Genomic DNA, 16,759 nt, shown 5'->3' with positions numbered 1-16,759 from the left:
GGTTCAGTAATTGCTTGAGCACAGAGGGACAGATTTGCAAAAATGTAGAAACTGAGGCATACAAGAAATTCCTGTACACCCACCATGTTCTGTGTAGCTAAATGAATGGGAGGAAGCTCACAAGAAAAACAGAAGGATTTCTTTCAATCAGTCAACTAGCAAGACTATTGCTATAGTTGTTTATTTGATAATTACTTAATATTGCTCAGGAGGAGGAGTTGTTTGTAGCATAGTTATATGACAGGTGCCTGGACCTCATTATATGTGCCACTATTTAATTAATAAAGTGTGTATTTTTAATGTCATTTTACAATTTGCACGTGCACCTGTTGAGCATATTTATGAGTAAGCAGGAGCAAAATATTTTTGTGTGCCGATTTCAGTCTTTAGCCTTTAAATAAAAATGGCACACAATGCCACTGCTCGCTGTCACTGTACGGGATCATATTTTGTCCTTGCTGATAAGAAAAAGCTTGGGCCAGTATTAACCTAGAAGGGCACTAGGGAGTCCTAAGGTGAAACATAACCACATTCTTAAATCCACATTATTTAAAATTTGAAAACCTACTCTCACTTTAAGAGGATACAAGTAAAATGCTTTTCACTATACATTTATGCCTCTTTAAAAGTTAAGGAAAGAAAATATAATCAAACTAAAACTTAATGATTTCTTCTATAGACATCTTGGATTCATTTTTTTATAGTCAGTGTTTGTGGCAATGATGAATTACTCTTAGACAGAACAGACTGTTGTGCAAATTAGGGTTGGTTTTGTTTCATATTTAGATATTTAGTTAAAATAGAAGACATCAGGCAATTCTATATCTAAAACTTACTTTGGCAAAAAAGTGGGCTAGGGAAATAGTGCATGTTACTAGAAAATAGGAAGCCATGAATTTTAGAACAAATATGCTGTTAACTCACTGGGTGAGCTTAGCCATATAGTTTTCTCTTTAAACTGTTCATTCACTGTTAAAAGCTAACACAGGATAAAACACCTCCTTAAGAATGATACTGGTGAACATTTTAATACTGTATTTGTGCATTTCTTGTAGTAGAAACAAAAATGACTTCAGTAAATTCTTTGGCCATTAAAAATAGCATTTTGCTAGGAGCACAGGGATCTTTTACTGTGGCTATCTTCATTAGATGAAGGAGCTGATTATAATAGGCCTCTGAATCTGTCTTTTTACCTAATTATCTTACTTAGATATTGTCTTGAGATAAAATAGAGCATTGGTAAACAGATAAACATCTCAAACTACTACTAGTGAAAGGGAGCGTGTAAATATGCAGGGTACTGACAGGCACAATATGTATGCAGTCTCTTGTCAGTCTTAAGCTGGAAGAGAAGCAATTAATGAAAAACTAATTTCAGGAAACTATTGCCTTGATGGCAAAGACCTCTCTTGGAGCTTGTTTTTTGGCTCTCAGACAGGTAATCTATGCAATGCTGGCATTGCTACACAAATTCTGTACTGGAGGGGAAAATGCATCTTTTTTCTTTGGTTAAAATATTTGTCACCACAAGTGCTATGGAATCTCCATATCAGTTTTAATGGAAACACCAATTATGCAGTTTTATTCTTGCAAACTATAGCTCATATTCACCCACAATTCAGGACATTGAACTGAAATAGGAGGCAAAAGCAAAGACTACAATTTCTGTTCTTTTGGCACTGCTAAGTTGTCTTATGAAAAGAAATTAAAAACTTTCTTGAACATTGTGAATGTCCGTTTCCCTAACAGAAATAATTCACTGTAATTGTTAAGGACAGTATGCCTACGACAATCCATTAATCTTATATAATCCACAAATATTCAGGACCTCATCTGGTATTCCAAGCACATTTCAGCACGTGCTTTGTATTTGAAGGAAAAAATTTGTCAGATACATTTTTCTAAATATATTCTTGCATAACAGATGAGATTACTTCCCTAGACTGATATGCTACACTGCCAGTATTTTTATGTCTGCCATATGTTCAGCAATGTTACAGGTCTATCCTGACGGGACTTTGTACAGTTGTCTCTGCTGTTTAAGATAAAACACGGTACTTAGCTAGTCTTGACATATCTCAAGTATTGATCAAACAGTTTTGTAGCCATTATACAAATAGGTCAGCACATTAGTTTCTTCTTAAGAGGAAGTTTTAAAGCTGTAAGAGATTTACTGCTTTATAAATCAGCTGTTACTTCCCAATACCCCTGTTCTTCTACAAAGGTATCCAGTGTAAGTGCTGCCCAGAAACAATCAGACATTAGACATCTAATCTCCACTAGGCTGAAGTGAGTATAGAGGGTGTCAATCCACATAAAAATGTGAAGTATCTAAGACAGATCAAATGTCATTTTCCCTAACACACTCCTTATTGCTGTGATTATTCAACAACAGGTTGAGTCTCAATTTATTCTGGTGCCTATATTTTTTGTATTACGCAGTCAATACAATCTAGACTTAAGCAGTTCTTTTTTAGAGCTGTGCTAAGGGACTTGACTGTACAAGTCATCAGCACTATATATTAGTCACACATCTACATCTGTCTTGTGCTTTTATTGATAGAGTAATGAATTAATAATGAGTAGTAAATAGCCCAAGTTTTAGAAGGCCTTGTATACAGAATTAGCTCAAGAACTTAAGTGAGGCTATTGCTAGGATGTAACACAGAACTTCTGTATGCCTGAAGCCTTGCACAAAAGTTAATACTATGTTAAGGAAAAGAGGTGAAAGGTGGATCCAATAACCCTACATGATGAATACAGATGGGATCTTTGAGAACTGAAGATGATGTGGAAATTTTTTGGTCTCATCAACACTTTAAGCAGTTTAGTTCTCTCAAGAGAATATGGCTCTTCTGCCGGGTTTTACTCTGAAGAGTAAAGCAGCGCAGTCTGAAACAAAACTGTTTCCTGCACCATCCTGTAGTCTTACCTCCTTGCCAGCCCTGCCTGCCCGCCTGCCTGACAAGTCACCAATGCCACAAACAGGGGCCTGCGGCTACGGTTGTGCAGGACAGTGTTAGCTAACTCGGAAAGGCTTGCTCCAGGTCAAACTGGATGAAGAACAATTGGGTAGCAAAGGTGATTGCTATTGTCAACCTGAAACCTGTTTTCTTGAAATGTAATTTCAGTTGGAAAAGTTTGCTCTATATTTAGCTTGCAAAATTATTTTAGCAGCATCCCTCTAGAAACTTTTAATTCTTCCATAGATTTTGCTGGGGAATGAGATCAAACTTTGGAATAATTTCTTCACGTGTTTTGTACATTGTTAGAGTTTTTATTTAATAAATTTGAATATTTACATTGCTAATCTAGAATCCTATAGAACAGTTAACAAAGTGCAATGTATGGGATAATCTTCATGATATTACTATTAATAGCATTGTCTGCTAAATCAAAGTTTTGACTGACACATTATTTTTGCTCACCATGGTAGCAGATCTCAGCTGCTGCACTAGATCTTGATGCTGTATATCCTCAGTTTTCATTGCATTAGATTTTTACTGCACTCAGTGTTGCAGCTGTTAGAAGTTTATAACAGATTGGTGCAAATTCAATCTCAGAAAGATTTTCAGTCACTAACTGATTGTGCATTGAGTATTTTTATGTTTATATTGTCACCCATGAGCCAGTACAATGAAAACAAATGTAATATCATATGCCCAGAACGTCATTCCGCCTAGAGAGCAATACATACCTTCCCTCTGCCCCCAGTCGTTTAACAAAGTGAACTTGGCAGATCTTTTTTACTCAAAAGATTTAGGAATGCACAGACTTTAACTTAAGAAAAAGAAAGCATTTGTTAGAGGTCATTTCTGTCTAAGCTAGTCAATGTTTTTGTTTGCTTGTTTTATAATCTTTTTTAGGGTGAAAAGGGAACTGTAGGTGACCCCGGACCCAGAGGACCATATGGCTTGCCTGTAAGTTGCATGCAATTTGTACACATTGCACCTTTCATCACTCCTTGATTAAACTCTGGGCGCTTTATGGCAGCTTTTCATGTAGCAATGCAATTAGTTGGAAAAGGCAAAGATAGATAATTCCTGACAATGCAAGGTCACTGGTCTGTGTCACGGACTTATATTCCTACTCATGCACGCAGTTATGCAAAAGTAATGGAACAGATCTGACCACAAAGACAGAGGAAACCCAGAGTTCAAGCGCTCCTTTTTCTGCAACTTGCAGATTCTGTACCGTCCTAGTGATCGGGAGACCACGGAAGAGCTGTGAGAGTTCAGGATAAAGGGCAGCTGTGAAAATTGTGATCTTACTAATGTCAACAAGCTGTTCAGATTTTCTTGCTGCAAGGCTACTTTGTCATTATATTTTTGTTTTGCTTGACACTGCAAGGACTTTTAGTTTCATTTTCATGTGTGTGTGGTAGTCAGAAGCAATTTGAAAAGCTCGTTTTTGGTCATTCATAGGTGAAGATTTTATCTTTTAAATAATTTTATCCATTCCTAAAATATGGGTGAGAACTTCTTTTGGCCTAAATGAGGATAGCCCCACTGAGTAAAATGACTTACCCTAATTTGCTGAAGACGTGGTCAAGTGTAGGCACATGTCTATTCTATACACTGACACAAGAAAAGCTGTGTAAGTAAGTATGTTTGGCAAGGCAGAGCCAGCCTCAGTAAGAAATTTGCAATGTTTCCATTTCATTGTTTCCATACCCTCTCCCATCTAATCTGTTTGAGCCAAATGGATTTAAGCTGGAATACAGACTTGTGGTTTAACTGGATCCATTTAATTGGATCAAGAGTCAATGACTGGAAAAAGTTTTCAGTCTGTGGAATGCTGGATTAATTTGCAGTGCATGTTTATTTGATGGGCACTTTTGTGAGTTAAAAAAGTCAAATTTCTGTGCCCCCTTCTTGTGAATTGAAAATGAAAAATGAGGGGCCTTTTTTGTATTTTTGGCCTGCTCCTGGAATCTATGTGCAATCTACAGCAAAATTTTACAGTCAAGTTATCAGTTTCTGGAAATGTTAAACACTGACAGAAATGTCCTTCACTAATGGCAATGCTATGTCTGTAGTCTTAGCAACACGTGTTACTAAAGGGAATGCAGAAGTCGGCGTCAAGACGGCCACTGGTATCAAAGCTTAGGGACACTAATGTAGTTTATATGATTCTTTGGCAGGGCAAAGATGGCGAGCCTGGCCTTGATGTAAGTAATATATATGACCAATGCACCCATAATAGTAGGTAAGCGTATCTCAAGAAACAGCTTACCGAGCTTAATATGTTTCTTTCCATTTAGTGTGCATGCAGAAAATGCAGCAAGTGTACTAAATGCTGCACTTGCTGTTTGGCTGTGATAAAGACAAAGGTTGTGCATTGCACAGCACTTAGCTGCAGACCCTACCAGATACCGTGCATAGTAATACAAGTAGTTGGTCCTGTGAAAGTCAATGGGGTGAACCACTGCATTTGGTAAGAAAATGTTTCCCCAGTCTAACCTGTGGCTCACTTGGAGCAGAACGAGGAGTCACTAATGTTTGGTTAAGTAAATTCATCCCTAATTAGAGAGAATAATTGCATACTCTATACACAGTATTTATTTCAAAATATGGGCTCTTTCCTTGGCATGCTAGAGAGACTTACTGAAATCCTTTCATTGTAGTCCTCCACTGAAGTCCCTAATTTGGAGGAGTCTTTTCTGGAAGTTACATGTGCTACATAGCATGGACTGTTGTCATTCTGAGTGATATGATTTCTTTCCATTGCTGGCAAAATGACTCTACCAAACACCAAGACTTACTTTTCTCACATACACTCATGTGCATGCATCTGCACGTGTGTGCCCCCACACATACCTACGTACACACAAAGCAAAGCATGTAGTGAAATTATCTTTTTGTATGTTTTCCAAGAGTACTTGAAAGCTTAAACTGCACATGAATAAAAGCCAACCTGTCTTTGTCCATTTTTTATAGGGTTTCCCTGGTCCTCGAGGAGAAAAGGGTGATATAGGAGAAAAGGGAGAAAAGGTGACCTCAGTGCTATTAACTGTTGTTTGATTCCTCAGCCCAGTCAGTTCGGCTGTCTTTATTTTATAAATTGTCCCATTAAACCTGATCTTTCTTTTTACTGTGTGCCAAAAGGCAGGTTACAGATATGTGCTAAGCAAAATCATGTGTTAGGAGACCACAAAAACTTACGCACAGAAGTACTAATATCAACACATGCCAAAGCAGGAGAAAGAGAGAGTTCTATTCACAGATGGTTTTTAAGCTCATTTTCTTCAGTCTATCCTACGCGTGTTGAAAGTCCTTGTCAGCCTGCAATTCTTAATGCAGACATCACTGAAATGAGTCACTGAGGTAGTAATTTCATACTGGAGACATCAACTCCGACCCTTGGCAGTATTTCTGTGCAACTCTGCTGATCCCATTGTGCCATGCCTGTGTTCTATACCAAATGGATCAGGACAGGAGTTGTTTGCATTTTTGTTTTTGGCAATGTCTTATTTACAATTCAGAGAAGTAAATATTCACACTTAGTGGTTGTGGACTGAAATTAAATCATATTCTACAGTTTTGGTAAACCCAAAAAACTTCCCTAGAAAGGGAAGTTAACAGAAACAGCCTAACTTTATTTAGGCTGTCCAGACACAATGTCTTGGAAATATGCTCAATAAAAAGCAATTTAGGATGAAATGTGGGCAGAGGAAGCTCATGAACAAACCTCCACTCTATCTGCAGTCCAGAGCCACATTCTTAGGCTCCCTTCTACTTGCTGAAACTGCTGAATTAGCACTCACACCAAGCCACTTAATACAGAAGTCCATGTACATGGCAGGTGACTTTTTTTTAGTGTGGACACCTATTTTTTGCCTTGCTGACATATACAGGTTTATACTAGGTCCACAGCCCATCAAGGAATCCCTGTCAAGAATCAGGAGAAAAAAAGTCACCATGGCAGATTAAGATACTGTAAAGTGTATCCTCTGCTTCTGTCCCTTGTTATATTGCTCATATTGTGAGCTCAGAGATCCCTGGTGTGTAAGGCACCAGTTTCCGAGAAGAACTCTTTCTTAAGCAGGTTCTTGATGAAGGTTATAAAGGCAGTGGCTGACCTGGCAGAGTAGTAACAATGAATGGTGAGCTGTTGCTTGCTGTCAGAGGCTATGGTCTGTCCTCCAGCAGCAAACAGTGTTTGCTTTCCTCTTCAGAAGCAGTTATCAATAGGAAGATGTAACTGATCACTAACAGATGTGATAGATTACTGACACATGGCTGCCCTGGGCTAAGAGGTGGGTGTTACGGCAGATGCCAGGTTGAATGAGCCAACAGTGTGTTCTCATACATGGGATATATTAGGAGGACTGTGTTCAGCAGATCAGGACAAGTTATTATCCCACTCTAATCAGTCCTGGTGAGGCTACTTAAATACTGTGTCCAGTATTTTGGGCCTTCCAGTTCAAGAAACATTTGAGATACTGGAGGAAGAGGGCTACCAAGCTAGCAGGGGTCCGGGGCACACAGCCCATAGGAGAGGTCAAGGGAGTTGGGCTTAGTCTGGCAAAGAGGAGGCCAAAGTGGGATCTAGTAGCAGCCTGAAACTACTTGAAGGAAAGTTGCAAAGATGATAGAACACAGCTCTCTTGGGTAGTAGCAGATGGTAAAACAAGGGACCACGAGCTGCTCCTTGGGAGGTTCAGAGAGGCCGTAGGAATAACCTTATTCACTAGGATGGCAGGGTAGCACTGAGACAGGTTACCCAGAGAGGTGGCTGAAGGTTGCTTGCTGTTCCTGGAGGCTTTCAGGACCTAGTCTCGTCTGACCTGATCTAAGGTTGGGAATAGTCCCTGCTTAGAATGGGAAGCTGGACTAGGTGACCTCCAGAAGTCCCATCCATCCAAAATTTCTGTGAGTCTGTGCTTCCGTGTACGGCTAAAGATAGGCAGACTAAATAGAGCCAGCAGAGCCCTGGAAGATCTCTAGAAGAAAAACTGAAAAGTTGGTAAAATAGCTGGCTTATATAAATCTTACTTCATGGGAAAACAGCACAGATAAGATTCTTGCACTCAGATCATATAAATCCCAGCTACTTTTAATGTCCCAGAGCCCAGCACAGCATACGAGAACGCTGCCTCTGAATATTTGTTCGTTATTCCCAGAGAGTAACTAAAATAGCTCAGAATTGGGGATTGCAGTTGCAAGACGGCCACAGAGTTGTGTGCGGCCACAAGGCACACGTAGGCCTTTTCTGGAGTTCAGCTGTGATTTAGGCTGCCTTTGTAGCCTTTTTCTCTTGGGCTGCAGGAAGCAGCTTCTTGGAAGTCTAGCCCTCCTTCTCCCCAGAAATTCAGGAAAAGGTAAACCTATTTCTTGAGGAGAATGCATTGGATATGCAGACTTATGCAAGTCTGATGGATATTTCAGAAACCATGCGATTTTACAGGATTTTAGATTAAGAGATTTCCCAGGAAGTACATAGAAGGAAACAGAGATGGAGTCTCTGCCTTAAAAATTCACAGAATAACTTGAAAGATGGGATTCAAAGAGAATTAGAAACTCTTTCTCAGTAAAAAGAAATGGAAGACGCCTCTGTGAAAGAGAACTGCTGTTGTGTGGTTTTGACACAACTTTTCCAGAAATCAGGAAATATGTCTCGCAAGTAAACTGATTTCACAAAAAACACCTCAGCTTAGCAATACTAATTCCATTTCCAAATGGGAGGGTGACTCTCAAAAGACACAAATTAATGCAAATAATATAAGTTTTAAATGTAACAAATTTTCTCAGTTCCATTTTTCATACATAAATTACTAATTATCTATTTACATATTTCATATGTAAATACACTAATTATCATATTAGTGTAACAGCATCTGCTTCAATAGAGGTATACCAGTTTACAGGTTGAGGGTCTGGTTCTTGATTTCTTGGATTTTAAATATTGCTTGTAATATTTCATTGCACAAGTTCAGTTTAGCATATTTCTAGTTTAGTTACTGAATTTGAATTGCATTGCAAATATATTTATCATTACTAAAATTCTAATGCGAGACTAAAATTCTAATGTGAGATTCATAGATATGCTTTGATAGGGAATAAATCTTTACTACTTCAGTTTTGAGATCACATCCTAGACTGGTGATTTTTACCGTAACCTGTCACTAGCTCTGATACAGTGAAACCAAGTCAGTGTTTGCATTATAATCTCTGCTTAACTTGGCTGTAAAAAGAAAAAAAAAGTGTTCTAGCTGTAATTATTCATATACAGTTATAGTCCAGGAGCACACACTGCAAAAATACTCATAAAATTGGTTTTGTATTTTTAAGTTGTATGAATAGAAAACAGTTTCTTAAAAATCATCTCTTCAATACTGCATTCTGCATCAGTAAAGAGGTTTTAGAAACTTCCTAAAAAGAAAATGATGGTTCAAATCTCACTTTTTTCAACTTCTCTCTTTTTAAAAAGGTCCAACAGTTAAGAAAACATAGAGATTGTGTTGCATGGAGGGTGAGGGTGTCCTGGTCCAACTGTGCAGTTGTGTCTGTTGCTGTTAATGTTAACAGAGGTGTCTGGTGTATAACAAGTTCGGCTGGAAAAGCATCACACTCTTCCCCCCAACCCCTGCACTGATGAAAATTTGGGCCTATCAGGCCTGGAGAGTCTTCCAACTGTAACTGTGTTACAAAAGTGCCACAGATTGGGTTTCTGTGGGCACTGAGCCAGGGCCGGAAGTGAACAATTTTTTTTTCTTTTTTTTTTGATTATCCGTCGGATGTAGATGTCCTTGTTTCCTGTGGATCCCCATAGTTCAGGGTGAGGAGGTGCAGCTTAAGGGAGAAGTCAGTCCATGGAAAAACTAGTAGAGTGCTCAAGGAATTCAGACTGTTCTCTTCTCTACACAGATTATTGCTGCATTGGTTGGAGTACGATCTTAGGTTTGCCCTGCAAACTGGAAGTTTAAATACTCAGCTACTGACTTGTAACACAGCAAGTTAATGAAGTATGTCTTAAATATCTAAAAAAGAGTTAGAAACCAAACTGCACTTACACATTTTCAGAATCATTTTCAGAATATGCCCATGCTCTGTGCTTGCAAATACTTCTGTCTTACACCAAGCACAAATAACATGAGATTTGACCAGGAAACTGTTGAGTTTCTTTGCTATACTGCCATGCTTGTAGATTTGATATGAAAACTTAGCCAGCTTACAACTGCTGACCCATGGTTTTTATTATGTCACAATCTTACAGTTTGCTAAACAAGAATATTTGGGTTGTTTTCCTCCTAAATATTAATCTACAACTTTTTGGCACACAGAAAAGATAGACGAGGAACTTTGTTCGTGTGTGGTCATGAGTACAGTATGTTTTGTTCATGGAAATTTTTTTTTTTCATTTGAATGTGTCAAATATGCGATGATATTACATGAATAATGTACTTTCCTTTTATAATATGGTATAGCTAGCTAATTTTTTATCAGTGTGAAAATGGCTTCTGTTAATGGATTAAGTCTTTCTGTGCTGCTGTGGAACTAGTTAAATGTCTATTTACTATGCTATTTACTATGCATTACCAAAATCTGTCTGTCTTTCCAAAGGGGCATTCCTTCCTTCTCCTTCTGCCTTCATTCCTTACAATTCCTCTGTCTTTTTTTACCCTTTTCCTCACAAATTAAATCCTCCCAATAGTCACAAACTCCCTTGCTGGTTCTCCAGTGTCATACTAATTTTCCTTTGACTATTTTTCCCATTTCTTTGTGATACTCCTGATTTACTTATCCTTCCTATCCCAATTTTTACAATCCTCGTCCAATTTGTTTCATTTTTTTAACAGAACCTTTTTTGATTTTTGTGAAACTCAGCACGAGCCTGAAACTCATTTACCATTGTGATCAACTGGGGTGATATCAATTATAAAATGAACTCTTAAAACATCATATACTGCTTGAAGGTGAGGTCATCTTTGCAGATAGCTTTGAGGGGAGGAGAGAGAGAAAATAAAGAATAGCTTTTACCATGTCTAATTTCTGTGAGTAATCTAAGCTTCGGAAGCCTTATTTTAAAAAGAAAACTCAGTGCAAAATCAAGGGAGTGAATTACATTAAAATAAGTAGATAAAATGTTGCCTGCAGTAGAGGGAACATTTAAATGTTGGAACATTTAGACACAGAAAATGTAATTAGCACTTTTGACTTGTTTTTGATATCAGTGCAAGATGATATCATTGAAAGTGCCACAGCATCTCTCCATCAAGCAGTTTGGATCTTTTGATTCCTGTAACAGGGCTTGAAATGAAGGTTCACACTGTATTTGGAGTGGTATCGGTGTGCCCTCAGTGACATCAGTGCGTCTGCATGGACAGCAGAGAACAGCATTTGTCCCACACTCTGTCAGGATGCCCAGATGCAGGAGATCAATTCAGCAAAGGATGCTCTGGGCCACACTTGCCCTTGACACCCCACTAGGGAACTTGGTAGAATTTTGCCAGAAACCAGCCGGCCCTGCTAAGCAGCCAGGCCTCAGCTCTTTTTAGAGAAACTAAAAATTTTGCTCTTAAAAGTTACTTGTAACTAGTGACAAAGAAATCTGTGAAGGAAGCTGGCAAATTCAGCTTAGGGTGCATGTACACTTCAGAACTATCACTTAGAGAAAATAGGAGACCTCTAATTTTGGCTTATGGATTGCATGGGCTTGCAGATCTGCCTCTATCTCAAGAAATCAGTTTGTTATTTCAAGCCCTGCTCTAGGGTTCAAAACTTTCATAATAATGATATGAAATATCATCACAAAGTAATACCAACCGATTGCAGTTCTTTGCTTGTGATCATATCATTTATTTTTCCACATAATGCACCATCCAAACCAGAACACAGTGGTAAGTGTCCTTTCAGCTCTCCATTGGCTTAACAAGAAAACCCCAAACTTTAGAACCAATCTTTCTTTTTTTCCAAAAGAATGAAACGTGTGTTTTTATCCAAACCATTGTGTCCACAGGGGGAAAAGGGAAAGAAAGGCAAAAAGGGGCCTAAAGGGGAGAAAGGAGAACAGGGTGCTCCTGGATTAGATGCACCTTGCCCATTGGTACGTCTCACTTGTGTATCGGACAGTCAATCCTGCTGCTGTAGATTGATGCAATAAGAAATGAAGGCAGAGGAACAAGCACCAGCTCGAATACTAGCTGTTACCCTTTGTTAACAGAGCCTTATCTAGAGGTCTGGAAATTGGGAATAGACTTTGGTTTTTGTCCTCCTAATTTGATTTAAAGACCTTCAAAGAAAATGCTGTTTTTGTTATTTTCTGCTGAACATGTTGGAAGGGAACCAAATTTGGTGTGTACCAGAGTCAGTGTCCCACAGGTTGCAATGACCAGTGCTGTGAGCTTGCTCCTCTTGCCTCACCATTGTTATTTGTTTGCTCCAGCTAAGTCAATACCGAAGGCATTTCCTTGACAGTAACATTGCAAGTTAATCTTTACAAACAGGGATTCCGTGGAATTAAGGGGGAAAAAGGGGAGCCAGGCCAGCCTGGCCTGGATGGGCTGGATGCCCCTTGCCAATTGGTACAGTATTTCTCTTTCCTACCAACCCTGCATGCGGTTCCTTTGTTTGTAGTCAGCCATTCTCAATGTACAGCAATGTTTTTCTGAGCAGACTTTACATTATTCACATAACACATGCATGCGCATGAATAAACCAGCTGCTTCAGTGATCATAACCGTAATGAGAGAACACACATTTTTGCTGACACCTTAAATCTAACTCTAAGCAGTTTGCTCCCATATCACATGCCAATTTATAAGTTTGTGTCCTTCCCACATTTTCCCTGAGAGTTGTTTGTTATTTTCCTCACAAAACGCCTATTGCCTTACTCACCCTGAACGCAAGTCTTTGTAGAAAACCAGCACAATGTGCACTTCTAATCAAGTCTGATGACTTCCGTCTGCATTGGCTCCGTTCTTCACACTAGCCTACCCCAGAGCTATTCTGCACCCTGGACTTCTTTTCAAATCTGTGTAGTCTTGGGTACATGTTTTCAGGATTTGGTCAAAATGAGATTTGTGTAAGAAGGGATAAATACCATCTCTATAAATCACGTCATAGGTTTCCAGTAAGCAAAGCTGAATCCTGATCCCCCAGACCTTACACAAGCAGTATTTTTGCTATATCTGGCCTATTCAACAAATAGTATTCAGATCTGAGTATGAAAAGCTTACCTGAGGTTTGTAAGAAGATAACGGTCTGCAGCCCAATCCCTCACTGTCTTTGTTATTTAACGTCTTCAATTTAATGGTCTTACCCTTGGAACTTACCTTCCTGAAACACACACAACACTCCCCCACTTCTCTGTTAGCATGAATTCAAGTTCCCACCTATACTAAAATTCTACTTGTTTACCCTCTCCCTTGTACCAATCTGGCAACACTGATTTTTATTTAATAGCAAAGTAAGTTTAAATACTTTCCATTTAAAAATGAACAGTACATACACATTTCCTAAAGATACAAGAAAGATTTTTTTTTTAATTGTTGGCAGTAAAATTTGATCTGCATGTTCTGATATTGTTTGGTAGTTAAGCACGGTTCTCTAAGAGGAATGTTAAGTAGATTTTATTTCAACTATAGCATTTCTAATTTACAGTTATCAATGGATTTTATTCTTAAATACATAGTCCATGTTATATTTTGTTTGCTTCCAATTAATGGTAACCATATCTCATATATTTTGTTGGGGTAATCAAGCATGCTTTCATAATGTAAAAATGTTTCTCTGTTTCTGTATTATCATTTATATCTGGAGATTCATAAACAATTGCTGATGAAGGAAAAATATTCCTTTCATAGGTAATTACTAGAATAAGCTGCTAAGCAGACACTAGTGTTTCTTGCTTTAGGCAGCAGGCCATTCCCATCAGATTACATGCATGCACATTAAAAAATTCTCATATTAATCACTATTTTGAGCATATCTTCATGTAATAAGTATTATTGCTCTTTATTTTGAAAAATGTCAAGGCCTGATTTTTTTTTTTCTTCTAGTTTATGGTCTAGTGGCATGATATATGTTCCTAATTCTGAGCATATAATGCTTTGACAGATAAGCCCTTTATAGCTATTTAAATTTGAATTAATTCCATAACATAACAGATCTGCTTAACAGATCAAAAGTTGGCTCTGATCTTACTGGACACACAGAAATGTGTGAAAGCAGGGTGGTGACAGAAAAGAAATGGAGTGACTCTCACTAACATCACAAATTAGATGGCCGTACTGTCCAAGCTATGAAATAGTCAGTGCTGCCTACACCACTGATGTTCAAAGTTTTCCTCTGCCATTTCATTAGGGAGTTTGTGCAGGCCTTAAGTTTTTGCTGCTTTATTCAAAAGCTAGTGAACAGAAAAGATCCCAGCGGAATCTGAGTATAGCTATTTTATTGCCGGGTTAACTTTGTACTAGGGGCCCATAAAAAACAATAAACTCCAGATAAAAGTGATAAGATTTTTGCTTATTGATCTTGTACATTTGGCTACAGATTGTTGTGAATGACAGACTAGACTGATAATAATGCACAGCTTGAGCTCTAACAGCAATGGGAAAGTGATTAAGGTGTTCTTGTGATTAGATATACAGTAGTAATGATTTAGGAAAAACAAACCTTTATGGCAGGGAGGCACGTATGTATTTACAATGTAAACTTCTCCTTTAGCTTTTCCTTCACCTTGAGAATGAGAGATACCTGTAAGTTAGGAAATGGTAGCTATTTATTAGATAGAAAGGCAAAGTTGCTTCAGCTGTTCTGACAGATACTGATAGAATGTCTGTTCTGTCAAACCTAACTATGCTCTTCTTCCCTGCCCTTCTCTCCCTAACCCTGAAACAGGGTCCTGATGGATTACCAATGCCTGGCTGTTGGCAAAAGGTAGGAGGGGCACAGCTCGTTCTTCCCGGGGCATGTGAAAAACCCTGTTACAGTCGTACTGCAGTGTCATGGTACACTTCAGAATCTCTTAGACAGTTCAGTGTGTGCAGCGACACAAAATAAGACCTTTCCATGACAGTATTTGGTGTTACAAGGTTGTAAAAAATATGTAGAAGTAATAACTCATCGAGGCAGTATTTTAGAAACAGTTGGCACTGAATTTCTGGAATTCTCTTTCAAATGAAAAGTCACATGTCCTTTGTTTTCTGCACATGATCACTGGTGGCCTCTCTTTGTAAAAGCTCATGGATATGGCAGTTTTATCAACTATATGTATTGCTCTTTTATGATCTGGTTTTTCTGGGATACCTAGGAGAACAGTGCATCCTGCCTTCTCTTTGCCTTACCTTTCTATTCTTCGATACATTCCCCTGGTAGTTATGGCTTTATTGAATCTTATCATTGTTTTGTATCACTGCTAACTGGCAACATTATTTTGGTAATGACTTAACCTAGACAGGATTTAAAAACATTAGTATTCAGAGTAAAGCTGTAGGTGGAGGCATATTAATACGTTAGAAAAACTAAACCACAAGTGAAATTCTGGATGTGTTTAACCCAGTGACAGAACAGTCATTGACTTCACTGGAGGCAGGATTTTGCCCCAAGCATTTTTCAGAACTATTTCCAGACTGTTATTTCCCAAGAGTACCCTCTGAATGATGAGAATGGTTGCGTGTGAAATATTTTGTTTGAGAAATGTCTGTTAACGTGTCATCATGTGGGTTAGAAGGTGAGTGCAGCCCCCAAGCCAGGAAGTGTGTAAGCTGCTATGAACAGGTGTGCAAATTAGGCAGTTGACATGTGTCCTTAAACCTGCATCTAGCCAAAGGGACAGTAAACAGCATTTGCTAAGCAGTTTTTCATGACACAGCTAGGCACCACAGGCAGACCAAGCATTTTTTCCAATCCATCTGTTTTGCTTGCTTCCATGTGGGAAAATTTAGACCTATTTGTAAAGATCCAGTAATTAATGGACCAATCATAAAAGGGTATTTTACTTTCTGCAGCAAAAATGCAATTTCCAATTTTAAAAAAGGGAAGAAAACCAAAGGGCCAGGCACAGCAGAGTGTTTGTAAACCAGTTCTTAATAAACGTGCTTGCAGTTTCTGTTTCTTTTTCCTGTATCTTTTGACGAATGATAGATTCTGGAAACAAACATGGTAGCTAAAGAACAAATGCAGTACTCTAAATCTTACTAAGTTACTAGTACTTCCAAGGGATGATGTGTACACTGTTCTACATCCTGTTGCTGGAAAGGAACTGAAGTCACTTTTCACCTCTCAGGACAGCTTGTTTTACTCCACAAAACCAGTCAGTAGCTGATGAATAATCTTTTCTTTAGTCCAAGAGGTGACTGGAGTATATCCATTTTAAATCATCTTGCTTTCAGAGAAAGTTACTCAGCAAAAAAAAAAAAAAAAAAAAAAAAAAAAAAAACTTAAGCAGAAAAGATAATTATACCTTAATTATATCAAAATAATTATTTCTACTAAGTAGAAAGGGAAGTTGCAAGCACCTTTTGTAAGCACTGCCTCGAACATCAGAAAAAAATCTACAATAATTACTGTTATTGTGGGCATATCTGAAGAATAGCTGGTGTTGAGAAAACAAAGACTGTATTTGCAATTCTGCTGTATCCATGTATTTGGAATAGAAATTTGAAATACTGATTTACTAACCTGGTCAATCTGTATCTCTTTTTGTCTCTTTGCAGTGATGACTCTAACCTTACGAGCATGAAGTTGTGTATATAGTGCTCCACTTTTTGTATTTATAATTGAAAATTGAAAATTTGATTTTACAAGTCTGAGAT

General features: G+C 38.2%; 1 protein-coding gene and 1 long non-coding RNA gene across 3 annotated transcripts in view; one reads left to right on the top strand and one right to left on the bottom strand.

Moving 5' to 3' along the window:
• Positions 1-16,355, bottom strand: part of LOC135328165 (uncharacterized) — a 36,604-nt gene extending 20,249 nt beyond the window's left edge. For both annotated transcript variants that reach the window (XR_010388919.1, XR_010388918.1), the window contains exon 1: positions 14,619-16,355. This is a non-coding gene — a long non-coding RNA (uncharacterized LOC135328165). The remainder of the gene's footprint in view (positions 1-14,618) is intronic.
• Positions 1-16,759, top strand: part of COL25A1 (collagen type XXV alpha 1 chain) — a 309,930-nt gene extending 293,171 nt beyond the window's left edge. Inside the window, exons 36-41 of the mRNA XM_064510576.1 lie at positions 3,867-3,920; positions 5,144-5,170; positions 5,940-5,993; positions 11,962-12,048; positions 14,844-14,882; positions 16,661-16,759. Coding sequence (XP_064366646.1) covers positions 3,867-3,920; positions 5,144-5,170; positions 5,940-5,993; positions 11,962-12,048; positions 14,844-14,882; positions 16,661-16,663 — 264 coding nt within the window. The 3' untranslated portion in view covers positions 16,664-16,759. The remainder of the gene's footprint in view (positions 1-3,866; positions 3,921-5,143; positions 5,171-5,939; positions 5,994-11,961; positions 12,049-14,843; positions 14,883-16,660) is intronic.

The sequence above is a fragment of the Dromaius novaehollandiae genome, chromosome 4, assembly GCF_036370855.1.
Source record: "Dromaius novaehollandiae isolate bDroNov1 chromosome 4, bDroNov1.hap1, whole genome shotgun sequence".
Lineage (NCBI taxonomy): Eukaryota > Metazoa > Chordata > Aves > Casuariiformes > Dromaiidae > Dromaius > Dromaius novaehollandiae.
The sequence above is the reverse complement of the archived record's forward strand: the minus strand, read 5'-3'. Positions and strand labels throughout refer to the sequence as shown.